This window comes from Haliotis cracherodii, unplaced genomic scaffold (assembly GCF_022045235.1).
Source record: "Haliotis cracherodii isolate W230 unplaced genomic scaffold, xgHalCrac1.p SCAF_7, whole genome shotgun sequence".
Lineage (NCBI taxonomy): Eukaryota > Metazoa > Mollusca > Gastropoda > Lepetellida > Haliotidae > Haliotis > Haliotis cracherodii.
Window position 1 is genome coordinate 30,632,567 of NW_027266330.1, and position 20,808 is coordinate 30,653,374.

The 20,808-nt window shown below is 42.7% G+C and overlaps 1 protein-coding gene across 1 annotated transcript in view; it reads left to right on the forward strand.

The window, feature by feature from the left end:
* Positions 1-20,339, forward strand: part of LOC139447840 (uncharacterized) — a 29,000-nt gene extending 8,661 nt beyond the window's left edge. The window contains exons 2-7 of the mRNA XM_071229317.1: positions 453-593; positions 6,888-7,050; positions 8,222-8,530; positions 9,300-9,495; positions 11,118-11,224; positions 18,538-20,339. Of these exons, the coding sequence (XP_071085418.1) occupies positions 453-593; positions 6,888-7,050; positions 8,222-8,530; positions 9,300-9,495; positions 11,118-11,224; positions 18,538-18,849 (1,228 nt within the window). The 3' untranslated portion in view covers positions 18,850-20,339. The remainder of the gene's footprint in view (positions 1-452; positions 594-6,887; positions 7,051-8,221; positions 8,531-9,299; positions 9,496-11,117; positions 11,225-18,537) is intronic.
* The last annotated feature ends 469 nt before the right edge of the window (positions 20,340-20,808 follow it).

A 20,808-nucleotide genomic window follows, 5' to 3' on the forward strand; every position in this document is an offset into this window, starting at 1 on the left:
CTATTTGACCGATCTTGTGTGACGTAATGTGCACTACACAAAAACATATTCTGAATTATTTTTATAATTTTTAATTAGTTATTTTCTTAGTTCTTAGCTCCTACCTGAAATGGCACATATTTCGAAAATCCACTTTTAAACAAGGCATTTTGTGACAGTAGTATTTTTTTAACTCATTTGAATATATTTTGTACATATATGTTAAACGATGCAACAAAACATGTATTGACTTACGAATGATGAACGTGATGCATGTAAAGGTAGTCGTTAAGACACTCGCACTTAATAACCAGTCAAATCATGGCGCGGGACGGTACAAAACCTCAGATAGACTTAAAAGTCCCGTATTTATGCCCAGTTGCCAAATAAAGATTTTAATTTTCATTTCAGAAAGACATTTTTACACAGAGCCTATCTGCACTTTTGACAAAAATTGTTTCTATTAAATTCAGGGCCGCCTCGGGAATGATGGACATAACGGCCTTTGAGTACATTCGGAAGTTCTCGGATCCCCTCGATCTCGGCGAGTGCCCACGGCGGGAAGTTCCGATTAGCAACGGCAAAGGAAGTCACGGGATGGAGCGTCTCCGATGGTAAGTCACCCAACCCATGTAACGAAATGTGATCTTTTGCGTCGTAGGAAGTGGTTATCAAACAGTGACATGCATATATATATATATACCGACATTGCCATGGGACGGTCTGATACGACCATTCAATGGGCCCTGTCTCCAAAGGCGTTGACAAATTGCGAGAAGCTAGTGCTTCAGGTCGCTAGGAAGGGCGTTACATCTCTTTCTCCATGTGGGAGTTGCCCATGACCTTGTGCCAGTCCTTCATCCTTTGATAATAAGGTCAAGGCCATCTTGAAAATATACTTGTGACTGGAAACATCCTTCACGTGTACATCGGACCCGTGAAGATCCGGGTTAGAACAGGTCTTCAGCAAACAACTTCAGCTCGTCGTAAGAGGCGACTAACGGGATCGGGTGGTCAGGCTCGCTGACTTTGGTAATGCATGTCATCTTATCCCAATTGCCTATAGATCGATGCTCATTGCGTGGATCAATCACTGGATTGCCTGGTCCAGACTCGATTAATTACTGACAGGCGTCATATAGCTGGAATATTGCTGTGTTCAGCGTTAAACAACAAACCACATGAACATCGTTTCTACTTAATTCGGGTAGCCTAGTGGTTAAAGCGTTCGCTCGTCACGCCGAAGACCCGGGTTCGATTCTCGACATGGGTACAACGTGTGAAGCCCAATTCTGGTGTCCCCCGCCGTGATATTGTTGGAATGTTTCTAAGAGCGGCGTAAAATCAAACTCACTCACTCGCTATTTAATTTCGTTTCGTATACTACAGTCAGCAATTTGTCAGATATATCCCAGCGGTCTGTAAATAATAGGTTGGTTGATGTTATGCTACAGCAACATCATGGCGGGGGTCTCCTAGAAATGGTCTTCACACAGTGTTACCATGTGGGGAATCGAACCAAGGTCTTTGTCGAGACGAGCGAACGCATTGACCACTAGACTATCCCACCGCTCCGGTTGATATTTTGAGAACAAACACTAATCAACGAAATCGACGAGCCTGGTGGTAGATTGTAAATGCTAACAGCGTAGGGCAATCCTGCTCGATAAAAAAATAAATATATAGGGGTATATTTTGTATCGGCTCAGTATTGTTTCTTAGTTCAATCTACCATCAAGTTACTATGACCATACATATTGTAAATATACTGCCTGGCAAAAGAAAGTATACAACTGAAAATTGGATTTGACCAAAAACTTACAAACGTTTCAAAACGTTACTAGGCTGAAAACATTCACTGCAAAACACGGCAAACTCAAAGTCGAAAACACATCTTTGATACAAATACATCACCGTCGATTAACCATTTATGGTTTGTTTTATTGTTTAGTCACTATCTTTTGTCCAGCAGTGTATCTCTGTTCAGTGATCTCCGGTCAATGATGTTTTTAAAATATATGAATATAGGTTCGCATAACGATACCAAAAACGATAAAAAAAATATCGTGAAGTTTTCGATATGACCTAATTGTAGATGATATGTAACGGAGACATGCAAGGGCGGGAATCTGTTTTACATTTCAAGCTAATCGCCGAAAAGTAACCATATGTGTTATCTCTCGAGAAAATAGACCGTTATTTCAACAGTAACGGAAGTTGGATTCGACGATAATATAAGCTAAGGTTTTTCTAGATTCTGAGTCTGCCAACACGAGATGCTATTTCATTATCACTCCTTGCCAGGTTGATTTCGTTCCAACCGGAAGTCAACCGCCCCGCATCTTGTGTGATATAACACAAGCCAGTGTGAATATCAAATCTAGTCGAGATAAATACCTATTTCTTTATCGAGTTCGTGATTTACTAAGCGTTTCCACAGGGTTGATAGTTCCCCTGAGATGTCCCAACCTGCCTGTGTGGTTCGTCAGGGGAGGCGGCAACACACACCTTCCTATCAGACGGAGGCGCTGGCACGGAAGCGCCCCAGATAAAACATAGTTCCATTCATTCAAACCTATCATGGTGTGACGCCAGCGTTGTGAAACGGTGCCGCTGTGGAAGCTACTAGAAAACTTAGTCCCTAGACATTTCATAATTATACATCCATTCAAGACGTAATACACACTGCTGCCTTGACATTTGTGGCGCGGATGAATTTGCCAGTCAAGATAGCGTAGACGTTTTGGCGTGGTTGGGTCCAGACGCGAAACTTAAACAGGGTTGTTTAAGAGAAAGCAGTCACATGACCGATATTGACTGATAATCAGGAGTCTTAAGGCACCAATCATAACCCATTATCCAACTGTCCAATGGGTAATGCTAAAGCGGGTAGCACAGTGGTTAAAGCGTTTGCACGTCGCGCTGAAGTAACAGGTTCGATCTTATGCTTACAATATGAGAAGACCATTATTGGTGTCCCCTGTCATGATGTGGCATGGGTATTGTTTGTTTGTTTGTTTGTTTGTTTGTTGTTAAACGCCGCACTCAGCAATATTCCAGCTATATGACGGCGTCTTTTAATAATCGAGTCCGATCCAGACAATGATTGACGTCATCAGCATCCATCCACGCAATTGGGATACAATGACTTGCATCAACAAAGTCACCAAGCCTGACCCCCCCATCCCGTTAGTCGCAAGTATAGTTGCTGAATACCTATTCTTACCCGGATCCTCCCGGGTCGTCATGGATATTGTAATGCTAGTGATAAAACTCGCTCATTGGGGCGGGAGTGTAAGAAAAGCATGGAGAAATACTCAACTGTCATGTAACATTATCAAACCGATAGTGAGTGAGTGAGTTGGATTTATACCCCTTTGAACAGTATTCCAGTTATATCACGGCGTGTCAGCTTAATGTGGAAGGAAAGCCCGAAGTGATGCAGGTCTCAGACGTTTACATCTTTGGTGAAACCCGCGAACACAGACATGGTGCTGATAAACAAAAAAACAAATCAGGGCGAACTGGTATTCTAATCCCGATCATGGGTTCCTAGCGTGCGAAAGGGACGCAACTCTGTCTAGCGAATTCCGGCGTCTTCGATACAATGACATGCGATCAACCAAACCTAAACACCCGATCCATTTTGTCGCCTCTTACTACAACTATGGGCTGCTGGTCCCTGTATTCATACCCGGAATCTACACGGTGTGGATGAAGATGCGTTTCTACCTATATACACAGCCGGACAAAAGAAAATATACACCCATGTTTAATAGTGGCTAAAATGAAACAAACAAGAAATGGTTATTCGACGGTGATTATTTGATACGGGTATCATAGTCGTGTTCTGGGTCTTAATTCTGCAGTGTTTCGGGCGACTGTTGTCAGCTTAGTAACGTTTTGAAAACGTTTCTATTTTTTGGGTCAAATCTAACTTTCAGGTGTATCCTTTTCCCCCCGTTATTTTATATTCTTTGAACTAACTGAAAAAACTGTGCATACACAAAGTTGTCAAATGTAACGCATGTTATATTTGGGTTAACTCTTCCTTTGTAAAGTACAAATTCTTGTACTTTTGGGGGTTAGGTCCTATCCGGGATTCGAACCCACTCTCTCAGAGTGAGGCATTCAGTAACCATCACATAAATTTAGCGATCTAACCTACTCAGCCACTAAGGCTTTCGCTTAAAAAGAAATTCCTGTCATGTCATGTTCTGCTAAAGAACGAATTATTCCGAGTTCGTCTCTTCTGTAGGATGTAGAATTAGTCGGTCGAATGGTTGTAAACCTGTTCTGCGATCACAGCCATGTCAAATACACATCTCCCTGTCTTCAAGTGTATTGGATGGATTACTCATTTGCTGAATTCCTCGGCGGTTATTTGAGTCAACACCACCTTCTCGTGGTAACTGATGTCGACGTAGCTCGCCATAATACTATAAAATGACGTACCCTATTTCCAAAGCGTGCCATTATTAGGCTAAGTTACCATCACGCTCCAAACACCTAGCCACGCCATCGCTCATCATTACCAGCAAACGTTGTAGTCCAACCACGCACAAATGTTTCCACAATCATGACACAGATTTACCGCCTTCTGCTAAGTACCCATCCAAGGCACAATGCACGTGTGCGCGTTCCACCAGCCTGTTTACAGCCCAATTCCTCCGCCACCCGGTGAGATAGTCCCTTATAGTAGCCAAACAACTCACATTAACGTCCGGACTCTTTACTTTCTCGGATGTGATATAACCTTCCGAGCAAGACCTGATCACTTCCGTATGTCCTTCCACCATCCCTTCACACCAGGGAGGTGAAGCGTCAGGGTACATAGTTTCCGGCGAATTCAGGAAGATGGTTAAGACGTATGCCAAACGGTTTATGATAGAGCAATTTATTGTTTTAAGATTATGTCTTAACCATCAAGTCAACCTTGATACGGATTCCTGAGGACTATATGCGTTATTTCCGTTTTGAAAAAGCGTAAATCTTCCTACTTTATATTGCGAGGGATTGCAGAATAATTTAACAGAGAGCTTATTGGTGTCGGTGTGTTAGCACGTAAGTAGAGATGGTATCTGGCAGAGGATGGGGATGAGGTGCTTCATTACAGCCTCTGAAGCCGCGAACAGGCATACTCGACGCACATAGACTATCTATGATCAGGTACAACCTTAAGACAGTAATTTGTGGTTAATGACAAATGTGTTTATTGTGTTTAATTTGTCTGAGGTTAGAAAACACCTTAATTTCAAAATGAACAGCACACGAGCGCCGGTGTCTTGTGAGAATAGGTGAGGGGATGGGGGTGAAGGAGGAGGGGGTTGCGGGGGAAACCTTATAGACTAAGATCTCGTCTCTGAAATGAACATATCTCACAGAAAAAAGAGAGTCGTTAATTTATCTTTGTAAACATATACTAAAAAGGAGCCCAGAGACTCTCTTCATTTTCAGATACTGCTCTAATCTAGATTGGTTGGTTGGTTGGTTTGTTGTTTAACGCCGCACTCAGCAATATTCAAGCTATATGACGGCGGTCCTTAAATAATCGAGTCTGGACCAGACAATCCAGTGATTAATATCACGAGCATCGATCCACGCAATTTGGATCGATGACATGCATCAACCAAGTCAGCGAGCTTGACCACCCGATCCCGTTAGTCGCCTCTTACGACAAGCATAGTCGCCTTTTACGGCAAGCATGGTTTGCTGAAGACATATTCTACCCCGGATCTTCACAGGTCCTGTAATCTAGACTTGTCCACTATTATAGACTTGCATGGGCTTTATGGGATATATTTGTTTCAGGGTCTGAATGACAGACTATAGGCCTGATAGAAATACGCAGTGCCTTAAGAGTTACATCTTCCGAGACACACGTGTCCACTAGCCTATACGTCTAAAGTCTCAAACTAGGCACTGGACATGCTTGCCTCGTGAGGGAAGATGAAAGAATTAAACCAAAACTGTATGTCTCAAATGGACCAAAATTCAAAGTCAAGTGCGCAATATTGTTTCATTTGTACACACTACTTGCCATCTCGGTGGATCGTTACACCTGTGACATATGGTAACTTGTATTATGAACAACATTTTGATAACTAGGAAGGAGTGAGTGAGTGAGTTGGGTTTAACGTCGCTTTGAACAGTATTTCACGCACACCATGGCGTATTACACTTGATGTGGGAGGAATGGATGCATGTTTAAGACATTTACCACTTTGGTGATACCGACGGGTATGGTGCTGACAAATCTGTGCGGAAGCCTTTTAGGGCCATTTGTTTTCTTTTTTTTTTCTTGAAATTTCAAGATGTTATATGAAATTTCAAGATACTACGTTGAAATTTCAAGATACATACTAAGTGTGAAATTTTAAGATAAGGATCTTGACATTTCAAGATAATAAGTTGAAATTTTAAAATTATACCTTGAAATTTCAACTTGTTAACTTGAGATTTCAAGATACCAAGTTGAAATTTCAAAATGCTCTGTTGAAATTTCAAGATGCAAAATTTGAAATTTTGAAGATAATGATCTTGAAATTTCAAGATAAAATTTCTTAGTATGTATCTGGAAATTTCAACTTAGTATGTATCTGGACATTTCCCGTTAGTATTTTGAAATTTTAACTTAGTATCTTGAAATTTCAACTTAGTATCTTGAAATTTCAACGTAGTATCTTGAAATTTCACGAAGAAGAAGAAAATGGCACTAAAAGGTTTCCAAACTTCCGTAAATCTGATAACATATTTAGAATTTCGAACCCACAATTATTGGTACCTACACGACAAATGGGCGAAACTCATTGATAACGATTGATAAATAAGTATTTGTGACATAAATAACCCTAAATAGAGTAGGAACTGAAATGTGTTGAATGTTAAATTACTGCTTTTGGGTTCAGCTCTCGAAGGAAATTCGGCAATGTGACATCGCTGACCCGACCCGTCCACAGCAAGAGAAACGCCCCAATCTCCACCCCCAACGACATCATCGCCTACCTGGGTCTCTGTGGGGGAGAAGCGGCGTCGTTCCTAGGGATCCTGAACAACGGCGACTGTGTGGCAGTGAGTACGCATGAAGACCACGAGGAGTGAGTGAGTGAGTTGGGTTTAACGCCGCTCAGAACAGTATTACAGTTATATCACGGCGTGTCAGCTAAATGTGGGAGGAAAGTCATGCAGGTCTCAGACGTTAACCAATTTGTTCAAACCCACGAGCACGGGTATGGTGCTGACAAACCTAGAAATATAATCACGGCGAACCGGGATTCGAACCCACAATCATAGGTTCTGGCGTGCCCAAGGTGCGCAAATCGTTTCAGCGACTTGTGTCGCCTTGTGCCCCCAGACCAAAAGGAACAGTTTACTAACGGTGAACGCCCCTTAGTCCGTACCCCGTCAATCGGGATACTCCACCTTCAAGGATAGTACTGATAAGAATGCTTACTCGTTTATCTAGAAATCGATTAATCGGGAAGATTAGCGGGGTTTCACTACATCACAATAGATATAACCATTATTGTTGTTTGATTGCAATACTTGAACCATCGTTGCAAAAGAATTTTGCAATAGTCGGCTGATAACCTTTTCATTCTAACTTTATACGTTGCCTGGCTTTATGTGACATGTCTAGAAGATAGAGCGTATGCTCGGAGAGCGGGAGATTGGGGTTCGATCCTGCGGCTGACTCCGTCGGGTCCAAATGAAACTTAAACATTTGAAACCTGCGGCTCATCCCGTCGGATCCAAATGAAACTTGACCATTTGAAAACTACGGCTAACCCTGTCGGATCCAAATGAAAGTTACATTTGAAAACTACGGCTAACCCCGTCGGATCAAAATGAAACTTGAACATTTGAAACGTACGGCTAACCCAGTCTGATCCAAATGAAACTTCCATTTGAAACCTGCTGCTAATCCCGTCTGATCCAAATGAAAGTTACATTTGAAACCTACGGCTAATCCCATCGGATCCTTATGAAAGTTACATTTGAAAACTGCGGCTAACCCCGTCGGATCCTAATGAAACTTAAACATTTGAAACCTACGGCTAATCCCGTCGGATCCAAATGAAACTTGAACATTTGAAACCTACGGCTAATCCCGTCGGATCCAAATGAAACTTACATTTGAAAACTAAGGCTAACCCCGTCGGATCCAAATGAAACATTTGAAACCTACGTCTAGCGGCGGCCAAACAAACAAACAAACAAACAAAACATCTTCTACTTTCAGATTGAGATCGCAAGCAAGTTGACGTTCAACGAGAAGACTATGATCCGGGCTTATGTTGAGTATTACAGAAAGAGCCTGGATATTTTAGAAAATAACATATGGCCAAGTAACGACATTGAGTCCAAGAATGATGGGAAATATTACCTGAAGAACATCAGCTACGGCACCTTGGAGATCATCATAGTTCAGTTCCGGTTCCGGACGCGGAAGGAGACAATGAAAGCGAAGGAAATTAGGTCGCCGAAATCACTAATGTCCGTTTACATGGAGACAGTGCGGAGAGAAGTTGGGACGCTAGCTAACCTACTCGTGAGTAACATGTATACATTCCAGTATCTTCTTTAATGATGGTAAACTTACCTGTCTGTCCAAACTGTCCGCCATTGTGTGTTTAGTGCTAACGGCCATTTGGCCATATTTGTTTAAACTAGCCACTAGGTGTTCAAATCCGCCGAAGCCAATAAATTGAAATGTGAAAAAATGAAAAAAATGAAAAGCAATGGGTATATTATTCCAACAACGAGAAATAAGTACAATGTTTGCAACAAGAGCTAATTTACTGTTAAATATTATTTAAAAGCTACAGACCTGAATTTCTTTTGTCAAAAAAAAGAAAAGGTCTGGCCTCATTCAATGCGAGTGATAAGAGACAACTTTCCCTCATTGTCCGAGTGGTATAGCTTAAAGATAGTCATCGATCGCTCTTTACAAAACGCTGCAGCGATTAGAACGGGGCTTACATTACCGGCGATCTTCGAGGGATTTCTGCAAACATCCTAATTGGTGGTAATTGTACTGCTATGGTGTACCGGATGGGACGTCTATTGTTTCATCGTTTGCGTCTAGAATACGTCTTCCAGCCTTCGCTCGGAAACCTTCGGAGGACGGTGGGTTAGCCAAGTGGTTAAAGCGTTTGCACGTTTGCAAGGCCTGGGTTCGATTCTCCACATGACGCCCATTTCTGATGTCCCCCGTCGTGATATTGCTAGAATATTGCTAAAAGCGGCGTAAAAGACATAGTCACTCACTCACTCACTCACTCACTCAGAGACGTACATTATGAGAATTCGTCTTCCAGATAATCAGATTGTCAACGGCAGGGAAGGGTCAATACAGCAGCAAGACATTCAAGAGTGGACAGTATGCGCATGCCTTGCGGTACGTCCAGATCATGGAGGGGGAAATTAAGCATTTACGTGACGACATCGACCATGACAAGGTTGCGCCTCACCTACGATACAGCCTCTACCCATTTGAAACTCAGCAAAAAGCTCGTAAGTACCTTACTGTACGCCTGGGGTGTTGCCATGGCAACTGCAATAGAGTTCTCTGATGCAAGAGGTGTGGCACACATATCACAATAGGATTTTCAAATGGACCCCTTTTTAGTTCATTTTATGTGATTGAATATATATTCAGCAAATTTGCCTTGCTATACATTTTTCTCATTTCACTTGCGCCGAGCAGGATCTCCTGATTTTATTATTATGATCCTTAGTCTGTTTTGCTCACTCACTCACTCACTCACTCACTCACTGTTTGTTTTTCAAGTGTAATGGGTGGTCTTGTGTCTCAGCAGAATCTAATGGATTGCAACTTTCTTATTGTGATTGAATATAACATACTCATACCAAACGATTTCCCCTGGGGAATGTGTGTTAGAACCCACGCAAGTACCCTACGCATGTCCTTGCACTCCACAGGTACAGTATTATTTAGATACATTTATGGTGTCCCCTCTGGGATATTGCCAAACACGGCGTAAAACCTCACTCACTCACTCACTCACTCACTCACTCACTCGAACTGACCACATGGATCGGGGGTCGATTGGGTGGTTTGGTTGACTGCCTGTCATAGTACCCTGACAAGAAGGTTGCTCATGATATCAAACACTTGTTCGTTCTGACCACACTAGATTATTTACAAGGAATCGGGATGCAGCTGGAATAATTCTGACTGCTGCTAAAACAACAAACAGAAGCATTCGTTCATTCCGGCGACATCCCCCATACATCCTTGAATATCCAGGGTATTATTCTTCTATTTCATAGTATTATATACCATGGCCCTAATCGAAACCATAGTTTATTTCCAAAATCACGTCACCATCTCTTTCTCGTTTATCACTTACTTAGCACAGAATTATTTTCGTTCGTGGGTGTTATTTGATTGGACGGCTATTTCGAGTGTCCCGTCCTTCGGACCAGACTGAAAACAAAGCTATGGTTGCAAATGGCTCCAGGGTATGCTTGACTCGAGAATGGATGCACAATAAATACCCTTGATACTCGAGGATGATGCACAGGCACATTTAGCTCCTTACTTCATGGAGCGCCTCCGGGGTCTAATGGATGAGCATCTGCTGCCCGGAGAGCGGAATGTCGGTGGTTCGATTCCCGACCGCGTCAAACCAAAAGACGTTCAAAGATGGTACTTGTTCTTACCCTGCCTGGCACTCGGGACACACACTCACACACACACACACACACACACACACACACACACACACACACACACACGTCGCTATATTCGTGCAATTATCTTGACCGCTACATTGAACCCCATTTCACCTGCTGTTACACAAGTTAATATTGTTTAAAAAAACCCGGGAAACCTTACTAAATCGTTCACTAATCTACCGTCGGAGATCCGGGATAGAATATGTCTTTAGCAAACCCATGCTTGTCGTAAGAGCCGACTAACGGGATCGAGTGGTCAGGCTAGCTGGTTTTGGCTGATGAATGTCATCGTATCCCAATTGTGTGGTTCGATGCTGATGATGTCAGTCGCTGGATTGTCTGGTCCAGACTCGATTATTTACAGACTGCCGTCATATAGCTGAACCATTTAACAACAACCAACATTTTACTAATCTGATGTTGTACATTTGTAGAGAGTCGTCTCGCTCATCGGCAGAGTCTTGAGATGTGGGAAAAGACGTCCGTCCTGGAGGTGACTCTTAGACAGTCCACGAAGATAGGGAAGAAAGCAACCAAACGGGTAAGGTTTATCATTTTGCGATCATTTTTTTGGTGTATTTCTTTAAACTAGATGTCGGATTGACTTCATCTTCCCGAGGCAAGAGAGTTAACTGACTTTAAAAGTCCAGTTTCCACCCTTGCCGAACTAGGCTGGAATTACTGGGCTCGATCGTAGCGCCACCAGTGGCTATTACCAGTTATGTTCCCGTTTAGCATCTCCTATGGACCAATCAGATTCCACCTGCCGTATCACTTGCGTTTGCTTCACACAAAATTGTGGCGCCCAGTCAGGACGATCTGATCTGTAATCAAGATCTATATTGTGATAAAACGGGTTTTACATTGCAAAATGCATCAAATCACGTGAGCACCTTAAAAACATAAAAAGATTTGGAAATATCTGCTGACAGTGCACATGGTGGTGCACATGCTTTGCAAATCCTGCAAATCGACCGAAATCTGCACGACAGAACCGGATTTCGATTTCGGTGCGCGATTTTGATAGGACTATGCATAGACTCAGTAAGGATAAATGCCTATCAAAGAAGTTATGCATAGACACGTTAGTCCAGCCAAAATGTAACTCCATCATTCCAGCCTAGTTCTAGACTTTTATAGTCAGTTAACTCTCTTGCCTCGGTTATGAGGAACATATGTGTTCCTAATAATAAAGAAGTTGACATCCATAAATTCTCTTCCTTTGGGTTGACTCTTAATTAAGTCTGACCAAGGTTATTTTGTTTCGCTAGTCCACTCTTCCCCTGGTTAAGATATGGCGGGACTCGCATCAGCTATTCCCTGAGTGAAAGATAAGCCCTTCCTACATACGCAATTAAGCCATTGCCAGCAGCTAAAAAACGTTTCTACGCAAGGAAAGATCTAAACACGATATGAGGAAACGGTGTGTCTATCACCTGGCTAATAAAAACAAAGCTGCTCTGCGAACATCGATGCTCATGATGTCAATCACTGGATTGTCTAGCCCGGACTTGATTATTTACATACCACTGTCATATAGCTGGAATTTTGTTGAGTGAGGCGTTAAATAACAAACACACAAAAAAAAAGATTAACTTTTCCGGCCGATCCTATTTTCAAACCAGTGAAAAGTTGCATAATTTAAATTCATTTTTAATGCTCGCCTTGGCGGCCATTTTAAAATATTGTTTAGATGCATTAATCAACTGTACACAAGAGGAAGTCAATGTCCGTCCTTGATTTCTTTAGTCTATATTCTATGTTATGTATTCTATATTAATACGATCGATTCGTGTTCATCATTATTTTTTAAACTGCCAGGCGGAAGAAAGAACACACCGATGATGGCTAAAATGAAACAAACAAGATATAGTTATTCGATGGTGATGTATTTGATATGGGTATCATTGCTGAGTTAGGACCTTAAGTTTGTAGGGTTTTGGTGACTACTTTCAGCCCTTAGTCCATGGTAACGTGTTGATAACGTTTTGATAATTGTTTGGTCAAATTCAATTCAATTCAATTCAATTCAATTCTGAATTACTTTCTTATGCCAGTTTTTTCCGTCTTTTTCTCATACTATCTAGACACAATTTAGTAAGACAATGTGGTTAACGTTGACTTGTTTTGAGACTTCACCGTATATACCAATAATAATGATAATAAATGTGTAATAATGATAGTAAATGTATGATGATAATAATTATAATAAATGTACGATGATGTTAATGATAATGTTGATAATAAATGTATGATGGAGATAATCATAATAAATGTATGATGATAATAATAATAATGTATGATGATGATGATAACACGAATAATAATTAATGGCATGATGTTATTAAATATCCTCCCATGAACTATGCGAAATACAGAAATATCTTTGGAATTAAAGGGAATGCAATTTCATTGCAATGAAAGTGTTACAGTTAATTCACACTAGAAGAACGGAAACGTTCGCACCTAAAACCACCTGCTACGAAGCAGGTTATGATCATTGAGTGGTTTATCAAATCAAATAGCAGTCACACAGGTGCAAATCAACTAGAAATGGCAGATGTTACTTTTTTTGTCTTAAGTACATTATTTCATGTTACATTAAAATTAAAATAAATCTCCCGAAAACTTCTAAAAGGATACTAATACAGATAACTGGCGTGCATGTGGGTCGTTCAAAACTCCGCACACCGCCCTCCGCGATGTGTGGAGCAAATTGCTTCCGGTTGTCGCTGTTTCATGTTTGCTCAAAACAAACATTGAGGCTATCATTTCAGTAAATAGTTTATATAAGAATCTCCAACCGAGTGTAGGATATCAACCTACATCCTCCGTGGTTGATGCTGATACAGATATGTTTGACACGTGACCACTCATGTGATTTATAACGCCTTAGACAGTAGACAGCAAGCCTCATCAGTGTCCCAGTATCTGATAGGCGGACATATTTCGGGGACTTTATCAAGAAACATTTTCGGGAATTCCTGGTATCTTATCAAATCCCATTTACGTTTCGGATAACGGAATGGACAGGGTTATTCATTGGTCCGATGCCAGAAATTGGTCTACGTTATCAATTCATTCGTAAATCGGAAGCCTTGACCCTGTTGTGTAAAAATGATATTTTGGATTTTGAGGGAGTCCCTGAATACGAAAACACGGGAAGACACAAAATGGGAGTTTATCTGGAAGGCATTGCCTTATTAAATGTCTGGAAGAACATGTTCCTGGCTCGCATGCATGTATATCTATTTAAAAGACGGTGTATACACATGTAATGCGAAGTGAAAAACCTTTGATTTAATCATTGTAAGTTGGGAAAAGCGTGGGTTTATGGTTTAAATCAGATTGATAAAGCCAAGACCATTTGCAGCTTGTCTAGACGATAGTACGTCGTTTCCGAAACATTCACGGAAAAACGGCGATATTTTTGCAAACTTGATTTCGTGGGGCAGCGTGATTGCTTGGCAGTGGTGAAATTGACGCACGGTCGACGCAGAGGAGAAAGGAGGGGGGGGGGGGGGGGGGGGGGGGGGGGAATCTGGCGGTCTGCCATACCACCTGCTATACGGGAACTGGGAGGGGTCAGCAAGTTCCTCACACACACCCGCGTAATAATACACACATGAAACAGTGCCGAGGAGGTAAACCGCCGGAAGGAGTGATAAGTCGTGAGATAGGGGGTGATTTTATTCAATGAAAAAAAACGTATTTACTGACTGATGCCGGTATAATCTTTAAAGTTATCGACTCTCATCTCAGACTGCATTACATTTGGCAATAAACCACGGTTACATGTGGCAAGAAATGGACGAGAACACGACTAAATAACATAGGTAGCATCTGATAGCCTACATGTTCAGGCACCGCGGCTGCCGAACGTGTTGAAGCCCCACGCACGGTCCCCGGTCGCTGATTTGGCCCAGCGTTGCTAGATAGAAGCGCAATATAGATAATCTCCGGCGATATTTCACCATGGCATACGTGATTGAAAGATTGTCGATACTATACGGAATCACAACTACCAGAGATATTTGGTTTACCATTAAATATATGTTGACAGAATGTGAATATTAGCATTAACGGATCGGCTGCAAAGAATCAAATCACCCACTGCGTGTTTAAGGGACGGTTGAGTTTGTTGTTTAACGCCGTACTCAGCAATGCTCCAGAGGGATGATTAACGCAGTTGGGATGGATGTAAGTAAGGAAGGGGGTGGGGGGTGGGGGGTGGGGGGGGTTAGGTGGTTGGGTGGTTGGTTGGTTGGTTAAAGTGCCTAACGTGGCTGGTTTGTGGGTTGTCTTACCCCGACTGCGCAGATAATTTCTTACGCTTATCGTTTCAAATCACTGGTTTGTCTGCGCCAGTCTGGGTGATGAACTAGCTATGGCACTGACTGCAATGCTACACCAAATTCGCTCACCACCTCCTAGATAATTTAATACACGTTTCGTTCCCCGACTTAATAGCACTGATTTGACTTCATTGTCGATGTATCCATAGCAGTATTGTTTTTATTAACCAGGTGATAAACACGCCGTTTCCTCATTTCGTGTTTAGATCTTTCTTTGCGTAGTAACGCTTTTAGCTGCTGGCAGTGGCTTAATTGCGTATGTAGGAAGGGCTTATCAGTCACTCAGGGAATAGCTGATGCGAGTCCCGCCATGTTGTAACCTGCGTACGGCAGGACCCCTTCCCCTGTCCCGCGCCGCCCCGTACACAGATAATGTCTGGCGCCGGGCGAGAGACGCTAGTCCTGGGGGTGCTGCCATGAAAACACATTGAGTTATCGTGCCCTGTCTTACATGCTCTGTGTCTTAAGTCTCAGGTACATATGCCCTAGACTGACATTTAGTTCTACAAATAAAAATAAAATTTAATGTACTTTTTTTTGTATATATACAAGATAAAAAATATAATCCAAATGGAGCCCAGAACAACGCTTATTTTACACCTGAGGCAATTTAAAACTTGCCAAAATCTAAACTTGCCAAATCATTTTAGACTTGAGCTGGATTCATTTTTTTAATTTTGTCCACAGTTCTGGTGAAGAGCCAGACTGAAACAATGGAACCAGTGGTTTTATCAGCATTAGAAATTGGCACTAGTCCTGTAGACTTTTGAGATTGAGGCACGCTTTATCTTAAATTACTCCATGCATCCGTGACCTGGGTCTTCAGTCTCAGGTACAACTCTCCCTAAACCAACAGGACCTACCCGCAATGGCCACCCCAACACCCCGGTCCCTCCCCTCGACCTACCCCTAGAACCACGTGACCCCTTTCCGATACTCGCAGCCAACCCAACATCGTGGCTAGCACGAGTTGGCTAGAAACACGCGGCTATACCAACATCATGGCTAGATTTAGTAGACTACGAGTAGACGACAATCCCAAATACCGTGAATAGCATGAGTAGACGACAAACAGGGGGCAATCCAAACTCCATGAATAGAATGAGTAGACGACAATCCCAAATACCGTGAATAGCATGAGTAGACGACAAACAGGAGCCACCCAAATAGCATGAGTAGACGAAAAACAGGAGGCCACCCAAATACCATGAATAAAATGAGTAGACGACAAACAGGAGGCCACCCAAACACCATGAATAGCATGAGTAGACGACAAACAGGAGGCCTCCCAAATACCATGAATAGAATGAGTAGACGACAAACAGGAGGCCACCCAAACACCATGAATAGCATGAGTAGACGACAAACAGGAGGCCTCCCAAACACCATGAATAACATGAGTAGACGACAAACAGGAGGCCTCCCAAACACCATGAATAGCATGAGTAGACGACAAACAGGAGGCCTCCCAAATACCATGAATAGCATGAGTAGACGACAAACAGGAGGCCTCCCTAACGCCATGAATAGCATGAGTAGACGACAAACAGGAGGCCACCCAAATACCATGAATAGCATGAGTAGACGACAAACAGGAGGCCTCCCTAACGCCATGAATAGCATGAGTAGACGACAAACAGGAGGCCACCCAAATACCATGAATAGAATGAGTAGACGACAAACAGGAGGCCTCCCTAACGCCATGAATAGCATGAGTAGACGACAAACACGCGGCTAATGGGATGCCCAGATGGTATAATTGAGTTAGGATGATCAGCAGTGAAAACAGACATGACGTCACGTGACGCCCCATGGCTTCCCCTGAGCGAGTTTCCAGATCCCGAGTTGAGTTAACTATTACCATAACAACATCCACACGTGTATCTGCTCCGGTGATGTACATTTCATTGACAGAATTCCATATCATAGCATCATTGTAACGCCGGTGGTTCTCAAAGAAGTGTAGACTCATCATTTACGGCTTGTCGTAATAGTCGGAGCCCAAACATACATGAACGATGAATCAACGATTTTTTAAAAATGGTTTCACTGCACCTTGCGATAAGTGTGGCAATCACTAGAAAATATAACCAAACCTTATGACACATAAAGAACACCACCTCGTTTTTTTTTGCTATTGCATGTGTGGAGGCCTCATTGGGTGGATATGACCGCAGCATCCTCTCCACCTAGTGCATACCGAGTGACCCCTTGTTGAAAGTAGCATCGTTATCGCATCGCTTATCCTCTCTAGTCGGGGCGGTCGGGTAGCCTAGTGGTTAAAGCGTTCGCTCGTCACGCCGAAGACCCGGGTTCGATTCTCGACATGGGTACAATGTGTAAAGCCCATTTCTGGTGTCCCCGCCGTGATGTTGCCAAAAGCGGCGCAAAACCATACTCACGCACTCACTCTAAACAGTCAGGTACGATTATCAGCGATAGAAACGGACTGTTTTACTCTACTAGTCCTTACAATATAAACAAATAGCAAAACCCTTTAAAATGGCAAATTTCAACTAGTCATTGTGATACTTTAGCTATCGGGCAGTTTAGCAAGGACTATAAGACCACTGCCAATTCCTAACGCTTATTATACCATTATTTCATTCTGGCTTATCACCAGACCTATGGAATAAAATTCAAAATGAATCCAACTGAAGTCCAGAATGCTTTGGTAAGATTATATTACACGGTTTTAAGATAAGCATTGTTCTGGGCCTCATTGTAAATATATATATAGTCTCCAGTACCCTAAGTTTGTCTCTCCGTGTGTGATTCCGGGCAGAAATTGTTCCCAGTACCCCAAGTTTGTCTCCCTGTGGGGATTCCGGCCAGATCAGGTTCCCAGTACCCTATGTTTGTCTCCCTGTGGGGATTCCGCCCAGAAATGGTTCCCAGTTCCCCATGTTTGTCTCCCTGTGGGGATTCCGGCCAGAAATGGTCCCCTATACCCCATGTTTGTCTCCCTGTGGGGGATTCCGGCCAGAAATGGTCCCCAATACCCCATGTTTGGCTCCCTGTGGGGGATTCCGGCCAGAAATGGTCCCAAATACCCCATGTTTGTCTCCCTGTGGGGGATTCCGGCCAGAAATGGTCCCAAATACCCCATGTTTGTCTCCCCGTGGGTTATTCCGGCCAGAAATGGTCCCCAATACCCCATGTTTGTCTCCATGTGGGGGATTCCGGGCAGAAATGATTTCAGTACCCCCTTGTGGGGATTCCGGGTATACTAGCACCCCACTACCCCATGCTGTATTGTAAGGAATCACAGGATTAAACTGCACGCAGCGACGCAACGCTTGTCTTCACGCAAGATTGGCGCCTACGCTGAAACAGTGTTAGCCTCGAGACAAAATCGTCTATATACAATGTATAATTGAACCAATCTGTTTGTTGTAGCAAGACCGAACACATCTACCACTCGAAAGTGGATTTGATAATATCATATCATTTTGTCTGACGTTGACTGTTATGCTGACTTGACATCTTTCTCTTTCAGTGCAGGAAAGTACACTCACAGCTCTGCAAGCGGGTTCGGGAGCTGCTCCGAACGCTGAAACGTACACAGAGAGTGGTCCATAGGTCAAGGTCACGATGGATGGAGCTGAAGGAGCCGGAGAAGGAGAAGGCGGCGAAGTCTTCAACCGACGTCAACAGGTACAGCAACGCCATGAAACGATTGGCTAGGCTGGTGAGGAAATGGTGGAAGACGGAGAAGTTTGAGAGGTTAAAGAGGAGGAAACAGCGAAAAAACCAAACAGGAGTCGAAGGCCGAAACAGGATGCTTCCTCCCAAGCTGTCTAAAAACTGAGAATATGGGTAAAGGGTCATGGATCAAGGTCAAGGCCACCGTGTCATGGCGGAGCTGGCTTCGCTGTGGCACGTTTGGCAGCAGCTTCCGGTGAAACGTAGCAGTCATTGCGGCCATCGTCAAGATGTCAGTTGCTGCTTTGTCAAATGGAAATTGGGAAACATGATTAAGATACACAACATGTTAGTTTCCGTAAGGTATATAACATCATAAATACCCTCCAATCACCGCGAGACGAGCGACCAGTGACGGTGTGAGGAGCCGTGGGAGCAAGTGGTGTTTAGAGTTGACGGCAGGCCACGTCAGGGTGTGCTTTCAGTTGGGCAGGTGGATGTGATATGTTGGTTTTTGCTGTCCATCAATAGTAATATCTTGTTACAGTTATCCAATTTGATAGTTATGGATATGATCATTTCTTAAATGTATTAGTCTCAGCTATGATGTATGATAATAAGCGTGCTGTATAATACGTAACGTCAGTTAAGCCGGGTCAAGGTCACCGCAACAGCTTGTACATATTTAAAGTGTATGTAAATAGTGTATATATTTAATACTTCGTTTCAGGTCGCAAATGTTAATAACGCACATCGCCATTACTGGTTGACGGTCAGTGTACACATCGGATCTATGGGTAGGATACAAGTTTGATTAAGTGGAATTGTTTATAAATACGTCAATATATATACATATCGATTACTAATAGGGCCGCTTTCAGTAAAGACGAGCACAATGTCTATTCAAAGATGATAAGGGGCGGTTGGGTAACCTAGTGGTAAAGGCGTTCGCTCGTCACGCCGAAGACCCAGGTTCGATTCCCGACATGAGTACGAAGGTGTCCCCCGCCGTTATATTGCTGGAATATTGCTAAAAGCGTCGAGAAACCATACTTACTCACCCACTCAAATATAATAAACCGTTTTTGACCTAAGTCGTATCTTTACGTGTAATTGAGCAGTCTAAAATGAATAAAATATCTTGAATATTTCTATTGCATGTATTATGCTGATGTAATACTTTCATCAACAGAACCATAATTTTCGTCACGAGTGAAGTATTTCTAAATATATTTTGCAATATATACCGTAAGATTGATGTAACATATTATTTTAGTACCAAATAAACTATATTTTGATATTAATATTAAATGAATATATAATAATTTGTCAAATGGTTCAACTATTTTATTTTCAGTGTGTTTACCGTGCGTGTTTCATAATACCACTGTATATAGCTTGTACGTGCGTCCTGTCCGTTAAGGGGACACACGCTGGCACATCAGTAAACACGTGTCTGAGTGAGACGTTCCTTAATGGTCATTTTAGCTGTGTCAGCAATTTGTTGAACTCATGTAAATAAGTTTGTTGATGATAATATTGATTATATTGATGATAATATATACCTCGTTGTTACTTTTCTGGTTGTAAATATATAGTTCAGGCTAGAATCTTTCTGTTATCTGCGTATTGAAAATAAATTGCGTAATTCCTTGATCAGTTGCCCTGTATATTCTGTTTTGTGAGTGAAGAAATGTGATTTTGATGTATTCCATTCGAATACACCTGTCAGGAAGGTGACCGCCTCCGTGGTCTAGTGGGTAGAGCGTCTGCCCGAGGATTGGAGGATCGATGGTTCCATCCCCGGCCGTCTTATATCCAAAGATGTCAAAAGATGGTACTTGTGGTTACCCTGTCCGGCGCTTGGCATTATGGAGATAAAACAAGCTCTGGTGTGCTCTGTCCGAGTGGGGTATCCATGTTAAATTGCGTCGTGGTATCTCAGTTGGCTAGCACTAAAACACCGGCATTGGTCCTCCGGACTCGCAAACACGCACCCATGTGCGTAGCTATATGAGTGAAACAATCTTGAACGCGACATTTAACCCCATTTCACCTCCTGTCTGGAAAGGCCCACGGATCGTCAAGGTGGTGCTGTTGTTTAAACATCTTCCCGAGGCAAGGG